Raw genomic sequence first — 24,849 nt, 5'->3', positions numbered from 1 at the left:
CCTCAAGCCCTCCAAATACAGTTGTATTTTGACGACTTAGAAACAACAAACCCTTTAGGCTCTAAAACAAAAATTCACAAAATGGGGGCCGTGTATTTTGCTTTGAAGAATCTGCCACCGCAGTATAATTCATCACTTTCAAATATTCACTTGTGTCTTCTTTTCAATTCCATGGACCGAGAGGTATATGGGTTTGGTAAAATTTTTGAACCACTGCTAGAGGACATCAGACTCCTTGAAAGTTCTGGTATACAGGTGGAGATGCAAGGACAAAACCATCAACTGTATGGAACAATCTGTGTCTTGTTGTGGATTTTGGTCCAGGAAAGGCCGCCGAGACAGGATCGCTTTTAACTCACTTTATTTGGTTAAGGTTATTGGTCTATTGTCTATCGTCTATGGAACAAAAGGAGAGGGATCGTAAATAACACGCGCGGAGCGTCTCAGAGCTTAGCATGCAGGAAGATACGCCGCTGAGAGATTCTGTCTTCCAAAGGCGGAGTCTGAGTTTATGTATCCCAGGTGTTCTTCTTTGGGTTTTCTCACTTCCTGTGTGTGTCCGTTGCTGCCCCTAGTGTAAATGTTTTATAACTTTATCAATTGTGTTCAGTGCTGCCCTCAGGCGATTAGGAGGGGAAATTACCTCTAAACTATGCTTGGTGCTACTGGATATGGCTAAGTGAGAGTATTACAGTAAAAATGTATCGCTAGGGAATATTACAATTAAAAAATGTCACAATGGGCAACATTTTTACTATCTTTAATATCTTCTGGTAAGCTGTTCCAAAGTTTCACTCCACAGACAGATATGCACATACTTTTCAACGTGGTACGAGCAAAAGGTTGCTTTAACTTCCCTCTCCCTCTTAGGTTGTACCCTCCCTCTCTTTCCCCAAACATTTTTTGGATTTTTCCTGGAAGTAGATTGTGCTTTGCTTTATACAAAAATTGTGCTGTTTTGCAGTCCACTAGATCTCTAAATTTCAATGTTCTTGATTTTAAAAACAATACATTGGTATGTTCATAGTACCCCACATTATGCACTATTCTTATTGCACGCTTCTGCATGACACATATCGTGTGTAAGGTGCTTTTATATGTGTTACCCCAAACTTCGGCACAATAGGTCAGATAAGGAAGAACAAGAGTACAGTACAGTGAGTATAACGATTTATAATTAAGTATATGTCTTGTCTTACATAAAATACCTATTGTGCGTGATAGCTTGGACCTAACATATTTAATGTGAGGCTTCCAGCACAAGTTGTGGTCAATGATCACACCTAAAAATATATTCTCATATACTCTTTCAAGCTTAACTCCGTCAATTTCTACTTCCGTCTGTATATCTAGATGTTTATCCCGCTTTCCAAAAATCATATATCTGGTTTTTTTAATATTTAAAGATAATTTGTTAACATCAAACCACAACTTGAGCTTTTCTAGCTCTCCCGAGACAACCTTCAAAAGTTGATGGAGGTTCTTCCCAGCACAGAAGACATTCGTATCATCAGCAAAAACCACACAGTTAAACATATTTGAGACATTGCATATATCATTGATATATAAAATAAATAATTTTGGTCCGATTATTGACCCTTGCGGTACACCACATACAATTTCTGCAAGAGTAGACTTCGTGACACCCATCTGTACAAATTGCTGTCTCTTTTCAACGTAACTTTTTAACCAATTTAACCCCACCCCTCTGATCCCATATCTCTCCAGTTTCTGTAATAAAATTGCATGGTCAATAGTATCAAACGCTTTCTTTAAATCTATTAAAAAAAAAACAATGCATACTTCTTGTCATCCATTGCACTTGTTAACTCCTCAACCAGTTCCATCAATGCCATTGCTGTTGATCTGCCTGCTCTGAAGCCATACTGACTTTCCATGAGCAACATGTGTTTATCGATGAAGCTGTCCAACCTAACCACAAAAAGTTTCTCCAGTATTTTAGAGAATTGTGGAAGCATTGATACTGGCCTATAATTTGTGTACAGGTTTTTTTCCCCAGATTTGTATAGTGGAATTACTTTAGCCACTTTCATTTTGTCAGGAAAACAGCCTGATTTAAATGAGAGATTACATATATATATTAAAGGGTCCACAATAGTATCGATCACTTGCTTAATTAAATTCATGTCAATTCCATTACAGTCTTGCGATGTTTTGTTCTTGAAATTACGAACAATGTCCATTATTTCGTTTTCGTCTGTATTTCGCAGAAAAATTGTGGCTGGGTTTCTTTCACTGAAATATTTTTCAATGCCTCCCCCCAGTGGAGGTTTTATTTCACTTGCCAGATTGGGCCCTACATTCACGAAAAAATTGTTGAAGGCTTCCACTGCATCTTTTCTATCAGTGCCTGTCCTATCATTACCTATGAAACAATCAAAGAAACTGGTGCTGGATTTCTTATTTCTGATCATTGTGTTTAAAATTTTCCATGTACCTCTAATATTATTTTTACATTTATCAAGTATATTATTGTAATATTCCTTCTTACATTTCCTAATTATATCTATAAGTTTATTTTTATATTTTTTATATCTAATTTCACTGTCATTTGTTCTATTTTTTTATATAGTTTTTATACAATGAGTTATTTTGTCTACAGGCATTCAACAGGCCCTTCGTGATCCAGGGCTTGTCATTGCCATTTGCTTTCCTCTTACTTTGTATCCCTGGACAGCTTCTATCAAAAATTGATAAGAATATCTCTAAAAAATTGTCATAAGCCGAGTTGGCATCTATTGCTTGATAGACCAACCCCCAATCTTGCCCTGCTAGTGCACTTCTCATTTTTCTAATACTATCCTCAGTTCGCAGTCTCCTCTGTCTTATTTCCGGTCCAACCTCTTTTAATTTAAGTTCACAGTCAAATAGTAAAAACACTGGCAGATGGTCACTTATGTCATTTATTAGTATCCCACTGCTTAAATTGCCTTCCAAATAATTTGTATAAATATTATCTATTATTGTAGCTGATTGTGATGTTATTCTACTTGGTTTGGTGATAGTAGGATAAAAACTCATACTATACATTGCAGCACAAAACTCATCAATTGCTTCAACTTTGTTAGGATTTAATAGGTCTATATTATAGTCACCACAAATGAAAGTGACCCTCTGCTCAGTGTTTGTAAACAAGCTTTCCATTACATCAGTAAAGTGCTCTATACTGGAGCTGGGAGCTCTATAGACACAACTGACAGTAATGTTTTTGCTTTTCCCCATGACAATCTCCACGGATATACATTCACACACATCATCGATAGCAATAGTCATATTTTTAATAATCTTATATTTTAACCTTCTATCCACAAATATCGCTACCCCCCCTCCTCTTTTATTGACTCTATTTATACAATTAAATTCATATCCCTCTAATTCAAAATCTATCCCCTTATCCTGAGTAAGCCATGTCTCTGATATTGCTACCACACTAAAGGGTGTAATGAATTGACTCAGGTACTCTTTTATGTCTTGAAAATTCGCATATAAACTCCTGCTATTGAAGTGTATGATAGACACTCAGTTTTTTAAATTGACTTTATTTTTAAACTGATTTTCCGTATAATAGCAACAATCACTGTTTACGTCATTTAAGAAATTATCCTCAGGGTCAATGTCTGAGTCGTCATGCATATCGATTTAGTAAATTCATAAGGTTACGTGTGAACACAAACATTACTCTATATATTTTACACTCAGTCCCGGCATTTAGTAAATTCATAAGGATACATGTGAACGCACACAATAGTCTATATATTTTACACTCAGTCCCAGCATTTGGTAAACAGTTTGATTGTGCCACTCCTGTTGCCATCTCTTTTGTTCTTTTCAAGCACGCGCACCCAATGACAAAACGCCAATAATAGTCGCACATCCCAACTCCGTACACACATAAAAAACATAGCGATCCTGTGGCCAGTAGGAAAAAACAAAAACCAAAACAAAAAATAGTCAATGCTCTGGCCCCGACATAAGCCAGTGTAGACAGGAGGGGGAAAACCCGTACAAAAGGAAAAAGGAAAAAATAGATTACCAGTTCAAAAAGGAAAAAAGGATTTATCTTACCATAAAGTAGTGTCATTGTAATTTATCCAACTCCCCAAACTCCTGACGACCAGGACCTTTGCTTGCTCTGGAATAGACCCGTTGAGTTTGATGAATATTTTGCAGTTGGATGGCCACGTAGACTGTATTTTCTTCTGTGTTCGTAGTAGTCTTGCCTTCTTCGCTATCTCTGCATTCCGTTTTGTCAAGTGTTCATTTAAATAGACGCTGGTACCTTTCAGCATACGGCCCTGTTTCAGTAACTCCGATTTGAACCTTCGGTTTGCAAACCGCATGATTACGGTTGGTTTGTCATGACGGCCCGTTGTGGTTCTGCGAGGAAGAAGGTGGCAAGCTTCTATGGTGTTGGTATCCAGCCTAATTCCCTTGGACTGGAAAAAGATAGACACCTGTTCCTCCACAGAACGGGAGTCCTGCTCAGTAGGTTCAGTATGCTCTCGTCGCGTCGCATGGGCATAGGATCTTGGTTTAATGTCCAATCCAGAGATTATGACATCATTCATTCTTGAATATTGCTCAAGACTTTCTATTTTATTCTCAGCATTTTCGAACCTATACTCCAGCGTCTTGATTATCCCATCTTTCTCTTCGTTCTGTTTCTTAAGTTTCTTCACGTCCTCCACCAGCGACATAATTGTTTGCTGCTGTTTTTGGACGTCTGATACGTCTCTTGATAAACTCAGGAGCGTCTTTCTCATTTCTGCGATGTCTTTCGATATGCCTTTGAGTTGTTCCTCCATGGCGTTAGCGAGGTTTTGATTTGTTTATTTGCTTAGGCTTATAATAATAAATTGTTTGGTTGCACCGCGAGGAGCGCACCGTGTCCGCACCGTGTCCCTCGCTTTCACGCTGAGCAGCACACACTCCCCTTACAGCCCACATGCAGCTCACAGCTCACAGTGTTGAGCCATCAATGATGGCTGAATCAAAGAATTTCCAGTTTTGACTATGGGTATGGAAATGAGAAAAATAAACCAAGTGTTATTCTCAATCTGAGAACCTCTGACAATGCAGTAAAACAGACTGCATCACAAATGTGGTGCCTTTTGCAGGTGTTACCTTTTTTAGTTGGTGATCTCATTGACACAAGAAGTAAACATTGGCATTTATTCATTTTGCTGAGAGAAATATGCAGCATTGTCTTTGCACCCATTGTGACACATGGGCTTGCTGTATTCCTGAAACAACTCATTATAGACCACCACTCATTATTCAAGAAGCTCTATCTTCGAAATTTGATTCCGAAACACCACTTTATGGTGCATTATCCCAGGATGATGGTAACGTTTGGACCTCTTTCTCAGCTGTGGTGTATGAGATTCGAGGCCAAGCATAATCCATTAAAAAGACATGCCCATGTGGTTGGAAACTTCAAAAATATTTCTAAAACACTCAGTTATAAACACCAAGTTCAGCACATGTATAGCTTCAAGTTTGGTGATGCTCTTTCTGAGAAAATGAGTGTTACAAATGCATACCCTGTGCCCATCAGCTCATTGAAAAAAGCAGATGTTGTGCTGGACAAACTGAAATCCACCTATGATGATGATGACTTGACTTTGAACAGCTCTGTCTATGTTGCCCACACTGTTAGTGTGCTTGGCCAAGCTTACAGAACCGGCTGTGTATTGCCACTTAAAGTTGACAACAATGGAGAGCCTTCGTTTGGTGAAATAATTCATATTATACCACAGGCTGACAATGTATCCATTCTGATGTTTGTAAGAATTCTTACAGTGAAGTTCTTTGATGAGCATTTGTATGCTTATGCGGTACAAAAAACTAAAGAATATGAAATGATCAACCTGACTGATGCCACAGATGTCAGGCCTTTGGACATAATGTCAGGTTTCTCCACAGATGAACTATACTTAAACCCAAGGTATAAGATTGTCTAGCTTCTCAAGAATGCAATGATGAGTAATAGGATCCTGTTATGTTAGGGCTGCAACTAATGATAATTCTAGCAGGTCTATTAAAACTGTATGGTTGTTGTAGTTATTGTTAATGTTTTCTATGTCATGCCTGTTGCTTTTTACAAATACTTTATTTAGGTTTTACATGCATACATATGATATAACATGATAGAAAAATAAATAAAAAAGGAGCAAGTTGATACAATACATGGTTAATCAAACAAAAGGTTAATAATATTTTAAAGTTGCAAAATGTCCCAAGGGAGAGTATGTTGCTTGTCCAGTGTTTTTGCCTGCTGAGTTGATGTAGGGCTGCAACTACATGTAATGATAATTCTAGCAGGTCTATTACAACTGTGTATGATTGTTGTAGTTATTGTTAATGTTTTCTATGTCATGCCTGTTGCCACTGATGAGTTGATGTAGGATTCTGTCAACCTTTGATTGATTAAATGTCTAACATTTTTATATGGTCTGTCCCTTTAATATTTAGAATTACAACCCCAACCTGACACAGTTTGTGTGTTAAAATGGCTTACACATTTATTGTGTAAAACGTGTGTTGAAATCACACATTTTGTGTGTTAAATTACCTGACACAATTTGTGTGTTAAAATGGCTCACACATTTATTGTGTTAATTTTGACACAACATGTGTTGTCCCTGAGCACACTCACGACATGTGTTAAAATTCTGCACAACATGTGTCATTTTTAACACATCTCTTCTTGCAGTGTATGTGTGTGTCATACCTGCAAACTCATAAGGGTTGAAAAAGGTGACAAACTAAACCGTTGTAGGGGGGTCTGGGGGCATCCCCCCCCAGGCAAATTTTTCTATTTTAACATGTAAATCAGGGTTTCTCAATGGGGGCGGCAGCGCCCCCTGGGGGGCGTTGGTAGAACCTAGGGGGGCGCTGGGAACGAACACGGGGGCGTCACAACTTGTGTAGTGGTCATTATTTTTTACTTTTTAAATGGTTTCATGGTTTTCAAATATTTTCGGTGCAGAAATAGGATAACTGCAATAAAAAGCCTATCTTCATATGGGTTTCTAACCCCTCTGTCGTCTCCTCTACTTTTTACTTTATGCTCAGTGCCGTCATGATCGCCATAGTAACGCCGATAAACAAACCCACCTCATCGCAGCAGCGTGGTGCTTCAGAAACGAGTTCGCCCTCCCCCTGACTTCCACTGGTTGGTTTGCGGGACATGCAAAGCAAGCGGTGGATGGGGCATTACTCTAAGCAACCTGAATCTCATCCATATTACACAATAAGGCAACACAAGACTGAATAAAGCTAACTCCGCTTAGCATGCTAATTGTAAACAATAGAACGTGCGCATTACATGTAGACCACCGCAACGTCGCTCATTACGTCTGCGAACCGATAAACACTTACTTTCATAAGGTACGCACACCAACCGGCACATTTAACACTCATGTTACAGGGGCTTAACTTCCTCATCATCCTCATCGTCGTCCGCTTATCCGGGGTTGGGTCGCGGGGGCAGCAGCTCAAGCAGGGGGCCCCAGACTTCCCTTTCCCGGGCCACATTGACCAGCTCTGACGGGGGGATCCCGAGGCGTTCCCAGGCCAGTGTTGAGATATAATCTCTCCACCTAGTCCTGGGTCTTCCCCGGGGTCTCCTCCCCACTGGTCGTGCCTGGAACACCTCCCAAGGGAGGCGTCCAGTGGGCATCCTTACCAGATGCCCGAACCACCTCAACTGACTCCTTTCTAAGCAAAGGAGCAGCGGCTCTAATCCGAGTTCCTCCCGGATGACTGAACTTCTCACCCTATCCCTAAGGGAGAAGCCAGCCACCCTCCTGAGAAAACTCATCTCGGCCGCTTGTATCCGCGATCTCGTCCTTTCGGTCATCACCCACCCCTCATGACCATAGGTGAGGGTAGGAACGAAGATCGACCGGTAGATCGAGAGCTTTGCCTTGCGGCTCAGCTCTCTTTTCGTCACAACAGTGCGGTAAAGCGAACGCAATACCGCCCCCGCTGCTCCGATTCTCCGGCCAATCTCACGCTCCATCGTACCCTCACTCGCGAACAAGACCCCGAGGTACTTAAACTCCTTCACTTGGGCTAAGGACTCATTTCCTACCCGGAGAGGGCAATCCACCGGTTTCCTGCTAAGAGTCATGGCCTCAGATTTAGTGGTGCTGATCTTCATCCCAGCCGCTTCACACTCGGCCGCCAGCCGATCCAGTGAGTGCTGAAGGTCACAGGCCGATGATGCCATCAGGACCACATCATCTGCAAAGAGCAGTGATGCGATCCTCAGATCACAGAACTGCAACCCCTCCCCACCACGACTACGCCTCGATATCCTGTCCATGAATATCACAAACAGGATTGGTGACAAGGCGCAGCCCTGGCGGAGGCCAACACCCACCGGGAACGGAACTGACTGGCTGCCGAGAACGCGGACACAGCTCTCGCTTTGGGAGTACAGAGATTGGATGGCCCTGAGGAGTGAACCCCTTACCCCGTACTCCCGCAGCACCTCCCACAGTTTCTCCCGGGGGACCCGGTCATATGCCTTCTCCAAATCCACAAAACACATGTAGACCGGATGGCATAGTGCGAAATACGGGGGGGTTTGGGGGGGTCGGACCCCCCCGATTAACCCCTTGAGACCCCCTGAAAGACTCAAAAGCAAAACCTGGGGGGGGTCTCAATCTTGTAAAAAAAAAAATTAAAAAAAATGATATAATAATTTTATTGTCACTAATGATGTGTTTAAGAGATCACCATGTCAAGTATTTATAATTCAAAAATGTTAATAATAATAATTTGTTTAACATTAAGCTGAACCAGTCCTGCGCCTGCGCGTATGCAAATTAGCCATGTGCGAGAGCCCAGAGCAATGACGTAGGCCGTCAATAACAATGGCTAACAAGCGAAAGCAAAATCAAAGTTTATCACTGGCACACTTCGGATTCACATCGAAAAAGGTGGCACTCGGAGATGAGGAGATAGACGATGTAAAGGGGAAAATCAGCTTTGCGCCGGGTGCAAACTAGCAACGACACATGCGTCGGTGTAGAAAGTCAATTGCGCCGGGCGCAAGATAGGGCCCTTCTTCTGTTTGGCGCACATGGCTAATTTGCATACGCGCACAGGACTGTCGGAATGGGAACATGTCGGACTGGCAGCATTACGGGGGCGCGATTACGGGCTGGCGGAGTTACATTTAAAAAACGCGTTCAAGTAAAAATAAATAAGAAAAGCGGAATCAATTTGTGGCGCTCGTTGTTCAATCTGTGGGGCAGCGCCACACATTGGCCTATGTGTGGGAAACACTGCACGGCCATCACACATGTGCTCATTCGGAGCATTGTAAATAATTTATTGTTTCATTGTTGTAGCCAGTTCATTTATGTAGGCTAATAAATGAACCGTCAACAATGCGATCGGGATTTTTGAGGGGGGGGGGGGGGGGGGGAGCGATCAGGATTGTTATTGTTGTTGGATGTGTGGCGTGTGTGTAAGCAGGCAAAAGCGTGTGTCACACGGTGAACCCAGCTCTGCTTCAACTTAAAAAAAAAAAAAAAAAAAATCGTTCATACTCCGCGTTCGTACCACTAGAGAACGCTCGCGTTTGAGAACCACTGCTATAGGCCTACTGCATAAGAATAATTTAGATCGATATTGCGCAACAATCAGGAGATGGGGACCCCCCCGAATATTGAAGGGTATTTCGCACACTGCCGGATGGGCATACTCCCAGGCCCCCTCCAGGATCCTTGCGAGAGTGAAGAGCTGATCCGTAGTTCCACGTCCAGGGCGAAAACCGCAGTGTTCCAGCACCTTAGAGTAGACTTTCCCAGGGAGGCTGAGAAGTGTGATACCCCGGTAATTGGCACACACTCTCCGGTCCCCCTTTTTGAACAGGGGAACCACCACCCCGGTTTGCCACTCCTTTGGCACTGTACCCGACTCCCACGCAATGTTGAATAGGCGTGTCAGCCAAGACAGCCCCTCAACACCCAGATCTTTTAGCATTTCTGGCTGGATCTCATCAATCCCTGGGGCTTTGCCACTGCGACACGGCACATGGCACGACACTTTGACACGGGTGTCGCATTTTTTTTTTTTTTAAACAAAATCAACAATAATAATGGAATAATAAGAACAGGAGGGTGGGGGCATGCGCGTTGAAGCGTTCAGCGCGCCGTGGGCGTATGTTCCGATGGACCGCTGGTTGTGTGTGTTGTGGTGTGCGTTGGTTACGGCGATACAGTGACCAGGTTGGAAACAATAAATGTTGAACAAGTACTTGTGATTGGACATTCCTAAGTCACAGATGAGGTCATTACAGTACTTTTATAGCATAATATTTGACATGTATATACCTATATGACCTTTTTACCTTTTTATTTTATTTTCTAACCCTTTTTATTTTATTGTTCACCTGCTTTGGCAATGCAAATGTATATTTCTCATGTCAATAAAGCTTTTTTGAATTGAATGGAATAGAGAGAGAGAGAGAGAGAGAGAGAGAGAGAGAGAGAGTCTACCTACCCTTGTAAAGATCGATATTTGTGGGTGGGTGAGCGAGTGTAACGCCTCCTTATACCGCCAGGGGGTGCACTAGCCCTTCAAACAATGTTTGAAGGGAATTCTATGTCGGTCTGTGGTTTATTGCACAAACTATATCCTACCAGGTGAGCTGTTCAGCTAACCCTGGTATAGAACCTGTTCTGTACATGGTCCCTGTTAACAAAAAACAATACACAGATTTACTTAATGTACCGTAGGCTCTTTTTTACGTCATTGCAATTATTACATTGGTTTTGTTTTCTTGTTCAATTTCATGGCATGATCAACGTATAAAGTACACCCACGGGCCGCTCATTAATGAACATATCTTTAATCAGGTGTGGTTTGAAAAGGTCCAACAACGTCCACCGCCCAGAGTGGATGTAGACTTCATTAAGAGCTCTCTCTCTCTCTGTCTCTCTCTCTCTCTCTCTCTCTCTCTCTCTCTCTCTCTCTCTCTCTCTCTCTCTCTCTCTCCCAGGCGGACTACACGGCTCCACATGTCGCTCAAGTGGCGCCACCACCACATCGAGGGAGAAGGAGAAAGCTTTATTCTCTTTCTGGATTCCTTTTTCCTAACGCCGGTCTACCGCCGAACCCTTTAAAAGGTCCACGAGCACGAAGGAACCAACCTGCGTGGACCTGGGATGAAAGACACGCAGGAGAAGTAGTGCGTGTGCGTGCGTGTGTGTGTGCGTGTGTGCGTGCGTGTTGGGGGGGGTGGGGGTGCGGGAGGGCTGGCGATGACGACGACGAAGAAGTTGAGAAGACGGATTATTGGTCCTCACGGCGGAGGAGAGCCGAGGGTCCGCCGCGCGCCGCGGTGTGACGCGTTCTAACGCTCAGGACGGAATACTCTGATCTGCTGGAGGGAAGATGAGCGACGAGTTGGCGGGCGTCCTTTTATTACTTCTCGTCGTTCTTGCAGCTCGGTGAGGAATTGACCTTTTTAAGCGTTTCCCTGCGTTTAAAAGTTCAACATTCTCCTGCACGTTGGATTGTGGTCGTCTTTTGTCTTTTTGCGTTTTATGAACATCTTGGCGCACGATACGAATCCATGGCGCGCGCACACACACGCACACGCACGCGCACACGCACACACACACACACACACACACACACACACACCGCTACTGCAGGCCGTCACGCGACATGAATCCATCTCATGAGTCTCATGATAACTAACGTTTGTCTTGAGACCATCTCAGAGACAAGTTTTTTTTAATGTATTTCTCCTCCTTCTCCACCAGCTCCGACCAGCTGGACCACAGCTCCGACCCCCAGGACCCCCACCACGGCCCTGTCCGTCAGGTCATGGCCCCCCGGAGCCACCAGGCGGACGCCACTCACATCCTCAACAACTTACTGAAGGAGTACGACAAGACGCTCCGACCCGATATCGGTGGTGAGTCCAAAGCTGCTCTGTTATTATACATTTGATGTTAATATGTGTTATATATGTTATAACTGCTGTGATGTTTTGTTTCGTACCTCTATCTATCCATCGATCGATCTATCTATGTAGACCGTACGATCTGATCCGCGCAGCGTGTCACGTGATAACAACAGTAGTCGCCAATCAGTCGCATGCGCATGAGAGCTACCTGTTGAACAGTCATGTGAGCGGTGTGGCAGTAGTTGTGGTGTTTTCCCAACAAGTAAACGTAGTATATGAGTTCCAGAAAACATGTTGTTGAAGCTGTTTGTTTGAGCACAGTATATCACACAACTCCAGATGTCGCCCACCGTCTTCTCTGTGCCAAATATCCCGGTTACATGCTGCCAGTCCGACATGCCGCCAGTCCGACATGCCCCCATTCCGACACCTTTTAGTAGGCTACCTCCATTCCGACAGTGTACCAATTAGTGGCGCCAACTTCAGGTCAACATTGGGGGATCATAAAAAAGGTGTTCAAATGTGTTCAACCAAAAAGTAGCCATTTCAGTATTAGTCATCTGGAATTTATTTGATTAATTCCAAATGTTGGTTGTGATGGTGTATGAAATAACCCATTCCATCAATTGACGACTGCGTTTGCAGTCGGAGTGGTGGGACGTTTGAAAACAATGGAAGTGCCGCCACTCCGACCATTAGACGTCAATGTTGGAGTGGGGGTATGACGGAGTGGAAGGCGGTCCCTGGGTTTTCCTTTGATAGACCTCAAGCATTGCGCGTTTGAGAGGAGTAGCGGGTGAATCAGCTGCCAGTGCGTGTGCATGTATCAGTGATATGCGGATTGATCCAAATTGAGCGGTTACGAGTCACCAAAAATAACAATTTCATACTTTAATGATATTCGGGTCAGGTCGGTTAAAATAAAGATGCAGAATACACTTTTGTAATTTATAAAGTAGGCTATATCATATAAAAGACAAAGACATCATGAATGACTTGTGCTAAGATGCAGCACAAGCTGTCCAGCTGCCAACGTAGTTTCAAGTTTCAAAGCACTTTATTCATCCCCAAGGGGCAATTCAATGGCACAAAGAGCAGCGTATTCCACCATATACAGCACATCATCAATACATTTATGAATAAATAGCAATATATAAAATAGGGGGAAGGGGGATGGGATGAGTGCATCAGTCAGTCTACTGTGTGGTGTAGTCCAAGGATTTGGGGGTGGGGGGGGGGGGGGGGCTGGGGGTTTAGGAGCAGAACAGCCCCGGGGTCAAAGGTCACCTTCCTCCTCTGGGTCCTACAGCCTCGACAGGCTGCGCCCTGAGGGGGGCCACTCACACCATGAAGACAGAACATGCGACGGGTCATGAAGGATCCTACAGGCAGTCTTCAAGGTCTGCTGATGGCATGGTGTAGACAGAGCTCTAAGGGGGCGTCCAATCATTCTGGAGCCGGCGTTAACAGTTTGATGTAAGCGGTTTCTGTTTCGAAGACTAATGGAGTGAAACCAACAAGTGAAGGAAAATGTTACGACACTTTCATTGAGTGAATAGTAAAAAGTAGTTTGAATGTCCTTACTTACATCAAATGATTTTAGTTTCCTAAGCAGAGACCGCCGCTGAGGGCATTTCTTCAGAATGTCCTCTGTGTTGGTGGAAAACTCAGCTGGTTGTCAAAGATAGTCCCAAGGTATTTATACTCCTCTACAACCTCAACTGGCTTCCCCTGGATGGTGGTAGTGACTGCCTCAGTCAGCTGCTTCCGCTTGGGGGAGAAGGTCACTATCATCTCCTTGGTTTAACTCGCATTCAGCTCTAGACAGGATAGCTCACACCATTCCACAAACTCCTACAGAGCTGAGCTGTGATCATGGAGGGAGTCTGAGAGCAGAGACAGGACGACTGTGTCATCAGCAAACTTCACCATGTGACAGTTTGGCTGAGTAGACCGACAGTCATCGGTGTAGAGGATGTAGAGGAGGGATGCTGACGAGAAGTCAGCAAATAGTCTGGCTGTGGAGTTTGGAGTTTCCAGATGTTTGTGGATGGTGTCTAAGATGAACATTTTTGCATCGTCAACCGTTGCAATCGCCCACCCGATATGCAAATTGGAATGAATCCATCAATGGATCTGTTACCTTGGTGATATAGTCCTTTATGACTCTCTCCATGGCCTTCCTTACCAGCGAGGTTAGGGCCACAGGCCTAAGGCCATACATGACTTTGGTGGTACCCTTCTTGGGTATGGGAATCACCGTGGAGTGTTTCCACAACTGGGGGACTGTGCTGCAGTTGATCACTGAAACAGTTGTAGGAGTCCACCCGCCAGTTGCTCAGCACAGGGCCTAAGGGTCCGCCCACATATGTGGTCTGGGCCTGGCGCCTTATTGACTTTGGACCTCCTAAAAGCGCTGACCACCTCCCCAGTGCTGATAGTGATGTCAGTGATGAGGTTTGAGTGAGGAAATGAACCTATTGAGGTCAGAGCTGTTATCGTTCTCGAATCTGGTGAAGAACATGTTCAGGTCATTGGGTAGTGAGGTCGGGCTGTAGCCTGCAACCTGTATGGGTCTGCGACTGCCAGGACTGGAGTTAACTGCTGCCATACATTTAAAGCCCTGCCATGCAGTGCGGCGGTTGCCCCGGGCAAATGTTCTCTCCACCTTGTTTTTATATCTCAATTTGGCCTTTTTTATTGCACGCTTGAACTCTCTGTTGACCTCTTTCTTTTCCACCTCAGAGCCGGTGAAGAAGAAGACTCTTTTTCTTGTTCAAAATCTCCTTTAGGTCCTTGGTTACCCAGGGTTTGTTGTTAGGAAATATGGTCACCCTCTTAGTAGGTCTAATATTATCCACACAGAAAGAGATACGAGATGATCCTGTATCCACCTGCTGGTTCAGGACACTGGAAGACGATGTCAGTATGGACCAAGTATGTATGGTGTCCTTATCGTTCTGATGTTTACGCTGGATCTCATCCGAAAGCCTCACAGAGAACGCAACTTCATGGGAATAATGTTGCATGTGTAGTCTGTAGTCTGCTGTCCATTCAGAGTGACAGTAACTCTGATCTGATTTAGGTCACCGTTTTATTTTGAATACGTTATGTTAAGCCTAGGCTATTTGTTGACCTGGTGAACAACGGTTTAAATGTACAGATTGTTAAGAGTGTCCGCTAATAAAGACTTTCTTTTTCTACATTTTATGTAGGCTAGTGGGAAATCCGTATTTATTGTGAATGTTGAAAGCTATTATTACTAACTTTTGCATGAATGCTGAAACGGGATAAAATAGGCTAATGCAATAATGCAGGTTCCTCACGTTAAACTGCTCTGCATCAACATTGTAATAATTTGTTTTAAATGCATCTGACTCAGGGATGTCCGTTTTACGTAAGCCAATAAGGCTATGATTAAGCTAATCAAGAGCATGGCCTAAACCTTCTACAATAAGTGGGTCGGGTACATTATGTTAATATTAATACTACGTGGTCCGAGTTGCGGTTGGGTTGGTTGACGTTGGGCGAGTGCGGGTTGTTTATAAGTGTACCTGCGCACCACTGGCATGTGTGTGTGTGTGTGTGTGTGTGTGTGTGTGTGTGTGTATGTATGTATGTGTGTGTGTATGTATTGTGTGTGTGTGTGTGTGTGTGTGTGTGTGTGTGTGTGTGTGTGTGTGTGTGTGTGTGTGTGTGTGTGTGTGTGTATGTATGTATGTATGTGTGTGTGTATGTATTTGTGTGTGTGTGTGTGTGTGTGTGTGTGTGTGAACGACAATGACAGGGAGAAAGAGCGCTATGCGGAGATGACAGAACGGTATTCATGTTTCAACGGCATTCATTCCAAAAAACTAAAAACAAAAAGCAATCAATTAGTGGTGGTGGGTGTTGATTGTGTGGCGCTGTGCCACACATCGGTCTCTGTACGGGACACACTGAAGGATCGGACTGACCGCTATCGCTAGATAGCAAAAGCTGCGCTATCGGTATTGGAAGTCACAAAGTGGTACGGGGACATCCCTAGATGATACTGAAACAAGGTATTGGGTTAGCCAAATTATAACTCCAATATGCTCTCGAAGTGCATTGTGGGTCCGTCGGCCAATCAGATCACCTTATGCAAATATACGCAAATACACTGTCCAATGAAATCGCCTTTGTAATACAACCCGGGAAAACACAGGGAGAGGTCAAAAAGCCCCCGCCGTCCGTCGGCGGACGTGTGCAGTGTGAACGAGGGTTTAATCCCGGGAAAAGGGATTCCTGGGAAATCTGATCAAGACTATTTCCCGATTCCCGGGAATGGTTATGACGGGAAACAAAATAAAATAAACAAACGCAATGAGTGCGCGACTGTGCGTCTGTTGTGGTCATAGTGTCACCGGACACACACAACCACGCCGGACACACACACAACCACGCCGGACACACACACAACCACACTGGACACACACAACCACGCCGGACACACACACAACCACGCCGGACACACACACAACCACGCCGGACACACACAACCACGCCGGACACACACAACCACGCCGGACACACACACAACCACGCCGGACACACACAACCACACTGGACACACACACAACCACGCCGGACACACACAACCACGCCGGACACACACACAACCACACTGGACACACACAACCACACTGGACACACACAACCACACTGGACACACACACAACCACACTGGACACACACACAACCACGCCGGACACACACAACCACACTGGACACACACACAACCACGCCGGACACACACAACCAAGCCGGACACACACAACCACACTGGACACACACACAACCACACTGGACACACACAACCACGCCGGACACACACAACCAAGCCGGACACACACAACCACACTGGACACACACACAACCACGCCGGACACACACAACCACACTGGACACACACAACCACACCGGACACACACAACCACGCCGGACACACACAACCACGCTGGACACACACAACCACGCCGGACACACACAACCACGCCGGACACACACACAACCACGCCGGACACACACAACCACGCCGGACACACACAACCACGCCGGACACACACAACCACACTGGACACACACACAACCACACCGGACACACACAACCACACTGGACACACACACAACCACACTGGACACACACAACCACACTGGACACACACAACCACACTGGACACACACAACCACGCCGGACACACACACAACCACGCGCGGCCTAACTCTAGCCCTGGGAAACGAGCGACACACACGGTGAAGCGCTGATCCGTGCCCCCCCCCCTCGGGAGCGGGTCCGTGGGCTCCAGCCACGCCGGACACTTAAGTGATTAACTTAACTTAAGTGATTGTTCCCGTTTGCAGCCGCTTACAAATGTCAACAGCCACAGAATGGATTCAGTTGAACAGAACGGTTTAGGAATCATTCAATGTTTTACTTTAGCAGATGTTGTTAGTTTTTATAATGGAGTTCTGTCAAATGTTGGTTTTATGAGGGTTGCCTAGAAGTCACAGACGACCCACCTGGCGTTTGATAATCAGCGCTGCAGCAGAAATCGGCGATCTGTTGAATTCATAAGTAGTATTAAGCGTAACATATTTTAATTTAATATTGACATGGATTTGGAATCAGGGAGATAGTCTCGAGTTAACGTGACGGACTTGCACCCGGTCGTCCGGGGTTCAAGCCCCACGCAATTAGTAATATAGGAAGGATTACTGGAGAAATCAAATAACTGTTCATGCCATTTATTTTCCATTTCTTTGAATATTCTTAATTAGGGAATTAATAAAATTAATAAAGGGAATTACAAAATGAAGCCAACGCCAAGAATACTATGAAATACTCTGGACGCGAACTCAGGTCGCGCGTATCACAGGGCAAGTGCTAGACCATTCACCCAGCCGCTGATTACTGATTACACGGTAATACATAGATTAGTGTAGAAATGTGTTGAAAAAATAGCCTCAGTAACAATAGATAGCAATTCATTGAATTATTTAACCCATTAACCCACGTCCAAATAACAATATAATACAAAAATAATTTCAGGGAAGGCATAAACCAACCATAGGTACACTCTTGTAATCCTGGTCACTTCTTTCTGGAGTGAAGTCTGGAGTGAAGCTTTATTGTCATTTAGTTGCTCAGATGCTCAGTACTAGTACCTAGCAGTGGTAATAGTGGAGTGGTGTTTGTATCAGTTCTACACTGCTATTATGAGGTATCACCATACGTCATTCTGTTTTCTTTAGATTAGATTAGATGATATCAAGGGGAATGGTTATACTTTCAAATCCTGGGTGTTGTGACAATTTCAGTGACATTATCAACAAATAATAACCCAAAATGATTGTCTTGATACTGTCATGCATACAACGTGTTTTTTCTGTCCTGGACTCGGTCTTGACTCGGTCTCCACTAGTCCTGGTCTTGAACCTCTTTGGACTCGGTCTTGAGTCGGTCTCCACTAGTCCTGGTCTTGGACCTCTTTGGACTCGGTCTTGACTCGGTCTCCACTAGTCCTGGTCTTGGACCTCTTTGGACTCGGTCTTGACTCGGTCTCCACTAGTCCTGGTCTTGGACTTGTCTTGGACTCGACAAAGGTGGTCTTGACTACAGCCCTGATTATATATAAGAATATTTCAAAGATTATTAGACAATATTTACATAGAACTGCAACAATAAATATATAAAATGTTACACCAAGAGCAATTGTTGGCATTATATCCTTTATTCTATTTAATAGAGTTGACAAAGATGTGTGTGTGTGTGTGTGTGTGTGTGTGTGTGTGTGTGTGTGTGTGTGTCAGACACGCCCCCACCACCTCGCGGACCACTGGCTGACGCACCAGGTGGGACTCCGCCTCCGAGACCGAGCAGCCAATCAGCAGACAGATCAGAGCCAGAGGGACGACCTTATGGGGAGTGAGAATGAACACAAACCAGAGTGGGAGGAGTCACTGACAGCAGCGCACTTCAACCCACACACACACACACACACACACACACACACACACACACCGCTACACACACACACACAGCTACACACCGTCGTTCACCAGACAGGAAGAAGAATCACTTCTGACAAGCATGTTCTTTTTCTGTCCGTCTACAATCCGTCACAATCCACCAATTCATCCTCATATTCATCATCACCCATCATACATCATCCACCCCATGATCTATCAACCCTCCCAACATCCACCCGTCTATAACCCACCTACCACCGTCTATAACCCACCTACCACCGTCTATAACCCACCTACCACCGTCTATAACCCACCGACCACCGTCTATAACCCACCTACCACCGTCTATAACCCACCTACCACCGTCTATAACCCACCGACCACCGTCTATAACCCACCTACCACCGTCTATAACCCACCTACCACCGTCTATAACCCACCTACCACCGTCTATAACCCACCTACCACCGTCTATAACCCACCTACCACCGTCTATAACCCACCTACCACCCGTCCTCCAGCACCTTGCTCTGGGTGCTGGCGGCGTGCGTGTGCGCGATGATGTCAGCGTTCAGGAGGTCCACCTCCAGCCGGTCGCTCCGGTAGACGGCCCCCAGCAGAGCCCCCCTGCAGCGGGGCTGGGGGTGCCCTGACAGACCCTGAGGGTGGAGGGGGTGGAGGTCAGAGACACACAGACACCACAACAGTCCAGTGGTCTGGGGGGTGTGTGACTGCCTGCTCTAAAGGTTGTGGGTTGGATGCCAGGTGTCCCCTGTCTAACCCGTAGGCGTCCTGGAGCCAGACGGCCCCTGAGGCTCCGTCAGACCGTCCTCCTACGCGCGTCACTGCTAACAAAATGGACCCTTGTTTTGAAAAGAGGAGTGTGAGGAGATCTGTGTTCACCCAAACGTATACAACACATATTGAAGGAACACAAAGACACACAAAGGGAGTCTTCTTCTTCTTCTCCTTGATTATTGAGGCAGTTGTCAGGGACGCGGGAAGTCAGTTTGAGTTGGGGTTGCTGAGAGAAAGTATATATAATGACGTCATAATAAATGATGCGCAACATTCATGGTTTACGTAGTAATACGGCCAGCAACATTTGACACCAGTTTTAGAACGTTTTACACTACAGACATGTTGACCACCAACATGCCAAAGCAGCTATAGAACCTTATTCAGCAACGGACAGATCACACACACACGGAATGGAGGTTTATTTCTGATCAAGACCATTTATTATTGACGCCGGACTAAAGCCTAACGTAACAATAACAGGACGCGTTATTGACAGCCTAACAGCCTAACGTAACAATTTGAACTTAATGTAAAAATAAAGAACTTTTACTGAACGTGACAATAAATAACTTCAAGTTGAAGAACACACACACACACATTGACTCAGTGAAGGCCGCACTCCAAAACAAAAATAAATAGAACTCTCCAAGGTGCTGATCCTGCTTGGCTGCATGGCGCACTACCAGATCTGTGACACAAACAAGAAACGTAACTTACTAAATGAATCCGTGGGCTCCACAATATAAATATTATAACCATGACCAAAGAGAGCCTGCACAGCGGCAGGAGCATCATAAGAACACTTTACCGACCTTAAGCAGACGGTAGAACAGCCAAGGTGGTCCTGCACTCAGGGGGGGTGGGAATGATGGGGGGGGGGTTAACGTGGTGGGGGGGGGGGTTACCGTGGTGGGGATGGGTGTTACCGTGGTGAGGGGGGGGTGGTGTTACCGTGGTGGGGGGGGTTACCGTGGTGGGGGGGGGGTGTTAACGTGGTGGATCGGGTGGTGGGGGGGGGGTGTTACCGTGGTGGGGGGGGGGTTACCGTGGTGGGTCGGGTGGTGGGGGGGGGTGTTACCGTGGGGGGGGGGGGGTTGTTACCGTGGTGAGGTGGGGGGGGGGTGTTACCGTGGTGGGGGGGGGGGGGGGGTGTTACCGTGGTGGGGGGGGGGGGGTGTTACCGTGGTGAGGTGGGGGGGGGCAGAGAGAGACTAAAACATTTGTTGTTTTATTTATCTTTTCTGATTAATATATTATTATTCTTAAGGCTCTTATGTAACATTATTTAGTAATAAAAGGAGAATGATGATGGGCTGAACACACGAGAACATTCAGTTGATCCACTGAGTTGTTTATTATCATTATGCTTCATGAACAAATACAACAGAAAAATGGTCCCTTACATGTACACAATAAACACAAGGACTGAAACAATAGAAGCTGCAGACTTTACTAATCATAAACAGGTGTGCACGTATCTTTAATAACTGAACATGTTCTGCGGCCGTTTGGTTCCCAACAGAACAAAAGGAATCAAGATTCAGTTTAAAGTCATTTACAACATGCAGCATTATCCCATAGACCTCTTGGTTATTATGAATGAAATATAAAATCTGATTAGGACAACAATGATGATATCATAGTCCATAGAACAAACATGTTTATGTCTGAAAATTACAAATATATAGTTGCATAAAAAAACATGTGATTTACCATCAATAGGTATTTAATATACATTTCAAATTAAAAATGAGATCTTAATAAAAGCTGCTTAGCTAACCCTATGGGAGATCCTTAAAGTCTCTTCCTTTCATGGTTCATCATCATCAACTTTTAGGAAGCCCCATAAAAAGGAGGGGGAGGGGGAGACGGGGGGAGGGGGAGAGGGAGACGGGGGGGAGGAGGGGGAGAGGGAGACGGGGGGGAGGGGGAGAGGGAGATGGGGGGGAGGAGGAGAGGGAGACGGGGGGGAGGAGGAGAGGGAGACGGGGGGGAGGAGGAGAGGGAGACGGGGGGGGAGGAGGGAGAGGGAGACGGGGGGGAGGGGGAGACGGTCCCCGGCGGAGAGGGAGAGAGAGAGAGAGAGAGAGAGAGAGAGAGAGAGAGAGAGAGAGAGAGACTATAACTCACACAGAGACAGTGAGGCCCCGGTCCAGTCCCCCCACCATACCCTAAACCCAGGGAGGAGGTCCTCCTGGGTGAAGGAGGTCCTGAAGGTGTGGATGTGTGTCAGTGTGTCTGAGGACCCTCCTCCACCTGGGGACACTCTGTAGAAGGACAGAGTGCCAGCAGGCCGGTCCAGATACACTCCTACTCTGGTAGAGCCAGCGGGGGGGAGACGTATGTCTGTCTCTCTACCGTTGTACCAGGCAGAGTAACCATCATCATAACAATAAAGACACCAGGACTTGTTGTTCCCTCCAAGCAGGCTGTCACCACCCCCTCCTCTCCTTGTGATTCCTCTGTATGTCACTGCTATACCAACACCTCCTTTCCTCTCTACCTCCCAGTAACAGCGGCCAGTCAGAGCCTCTCTACACAACACCTGCTCCCAGGAGTCAAATCTCTCTGGGTGATCCGGATACGACTGGTCCTCTCTGACCAGCGTCACCTTTCTGTTGTCCTCAGACAGAGAGAGTCCTCTGTGGGCTGTGTTTGGGTCCAGTGTGAGTTCACAGGCATCTGACGGAGAACAAGACATGATGAGCTACTGAACCCTTCTGCATCTTCATCATCATCATCATCATCCTCATCATCATCATCATCACTAGTACTGTTCTTCCTGTTTCACGTTCATCTTCTCTACAAAAATGAACATAGAAAGACTAAATCATATCAGATGATAGCTACTATAGTGGACTAGTGTGCTATAGCTTTAGAAATAGTAGTGCATATTGTTTATAAGATGTTTTAAGTTAAACGTAAATGTAAATCCCATGTGTGTGTGAGTGGTTGTCCCAGTCAAAACAATGAAAAATGTATACACTGAATCTACTCCCGCAATATTTACACAACATACACATATTATACATCAAAACGTTCATCATGATGAGCTGATTAATCCTCTGTAATATCTAAGCTATACTCTACACACTTTTCAAGATATTCGACTTTGAAAGGTTCCAATACACATCCATTGTGATCCACCTGTGTAAACAACAGACTGAACCAGCTGAGCTCACATACAGGCTGGAAACTAACTGTTGGTACCATAGACCTGGTTCATACATACAGTACATAGACATGTACACATACGTACACACACCTACACAAACATACTAGACACACATCAACACAGGCAAACATAGCTACACATACGGATACACAAGTCCACATGTGAATGAGCGGACGTCACCTCCTGCTGTGTGGATGGACTTTCCATCCCAATAGTGAGTGTGTGTTGTGATGAATCAAACAGACACTTACACTTCTTTAGAGCTGGTTTCAGCCTCCACACTCCACCGTGCTCCACACTGGGGGGGAAACAAAGTGAGAGCAGCATGTTAAAACATTCACCTTCGTCATCTGCTGTCTCATCACGTTCTACACAACATGAGTTACAGCTGCCTTTTCAAACCGCTTCATCTAGCAGCGGCTTGAATCCTTGTAGGAGACTTTGTCCCTGAGTGGTGAGCTGTCCTCTCCATACCTGAGAGTGTCCAGTCTCCAGCGTGGATCCTCCAGTCCAGCAGAGAGCAGCGCAGCTCCAGAGTCTCCTGGGTGATTGTAGCTCAGGTCCAGCTCTCTCAGATGGGAGGGGTTGGAGCTCAGAGCTGAGGCCAGAGAAGCACAGCCTTCCTGTGTGACCAGGCAGCCAGACAAGCTGCACACACACACACACACACACACACACACACACACACACACACACACACACACACACACACACACACACACACACACACACACACGTGTGTGAACTATTACTTTTCTGGAGGTAAGTCTTTTCAACGTCCTCTGATGTGGAACTTAACTGTTTGATCATTAAAACTGTAAAGTTTTAGAGTAGAGTAAAAAAACAACAAAGGGTAAAGGGGTGCACATTCTTTACCATCTTTCACCTCAAACTTAAAATGCAAACACTAGATTTTAGTGGAACTTCAACGGGGAATAAAGACTAACTAGACAGAAAACCACACTCTACACACAAACAGTAATTGTTTTTTTTCATTTAGGCGATTCATTTTTCAGTGACCCAGGAGGTGCTGGAACATGTTCCGGCGTGTTCCGGCTCAAATGAAGCACTGCCCCCTATGCATTCAAAACATTAACTTAAACCTTTTTAAAGTGAGTGAATCTGTTCACATGAATGGACACAGATGGATGGTAGGCAGTGGCGGTTCTACATTGAATTACACCCCGGGTGAGACCCCCTCCGAGCCCCCCCGAGGTGTGCCTGACTTGAGCCACTCATTCCATTCGAGTGTTGCTCTGTACCGGGCCGTCCATATGGGCAGGAGGGGCGGTGAACTACTTGCAAAAGCATGCTCCCAAAAAGATAGTTTGTAAATCATTGCTCCAAGTCTATTTTTAATAACGTGATCGTCACATTAACTATCTATAGTCTCTGTAGGCTTTCGGACTATTGTTGGTCTGTTGACATCACGTTTTGGATGATGGTGGACGTGGTGGGCGGCGGTTCTAGCTGAGTTTAACGTCTCATGTTGGGGCAGCTCAGCGACCGCGTTCCTCCGTATGTTGATCACATAACCCTGCAGGCTGCAATAAGGATTTCAATCCGCTAACAGTGGACCCCCGTCCCCCCCTTGTCCGTTACGGAGACCCAGAGGTGAACTGTCCCCCCCCCTCCCCTTTCCCCTTCTCACTAGTGGTGGATTTCATGATTCGTTTGAATTAATTAGTTCACGTCGGTCAGTTCGCCAAGAAGAGTCGTTCATTGGTTCGTTCGTTCGTTCGCGTTTCCGGTAGCGGTGAATCATGATTCTCAGTCACTGAGTCGGTCAGACTCGGCTCCTCCCTCGTTCTCGTTCAAACGAATCACGAATGCACGTTCTCAGCCGAGTCGGTCAGACTCAGTTCCTCCCTCGTTCTCATTCTCAAACGAATCACGATCGTGCAATGGTGCAAACGGTCATCAATCA

At 45.4% G+C, this 24,849-nt stretch overlaps 2 protein-coding genes across 4 annotated transcripts in view; one reads left to right on the top strand and one right to left on the bottom strand.

Annotated features, from left to right (window-relative positions):
• Positions 1 to 24,849, bottom strand: part of LOC311369512 (protein NLRC3-like) — a 131,792-nt gene that overhangs the window by 82,490 nt on the left and 24,453 nt on the right. The gene's annotated exons all lie outside the window — the stretch shown is intronic.
• LOC311369547 (gamma-aminobutyric acid receptor subunit gamma-3-like) overlaps positions 11,280 to 24,849 on the top strand; it is a 150,789-nt gene continuing 137,219 nt past the window's right edge. For both annotated transcript variants that reach the window (XM_084487772.1, XM_084487773.1), the window contains exons 1-2: positions 11,280 to 11,492; positions 11,811 to 11,965. In XM_084487772.1, coding sequence (XP_084343898.1) covers positions 11,437 to 11,492; positions 11,811 to 11,965 — 211 coding nt within the window. In that variant the 5' untranslated portion in view covers positions 11,280 to 11,436. The remainder of the gene's footprint in view (positions 11,493 to 11,810; positions 11,966 to 24,849) is intronic.

This window comes from Micromesistius poutassou (genome assembly GCF_964030765.1).
Source record: "Micromesistius poutassou genome assembly, chromosome: 24".
In the NCBI taxonomy this organism is placed as follows: domain Eukaryota; kingdom Metazoa; phylum Chordata; class Actinopteri; order Gadiformes; family Gadidae; genus Micromesistius; species Micromesistius poutassou.
The sequence above is the reverse complement of the archived record's forward strand: the minus strand, read 5'-3'. Positions and strand labels throughout refer to the sequence as shown.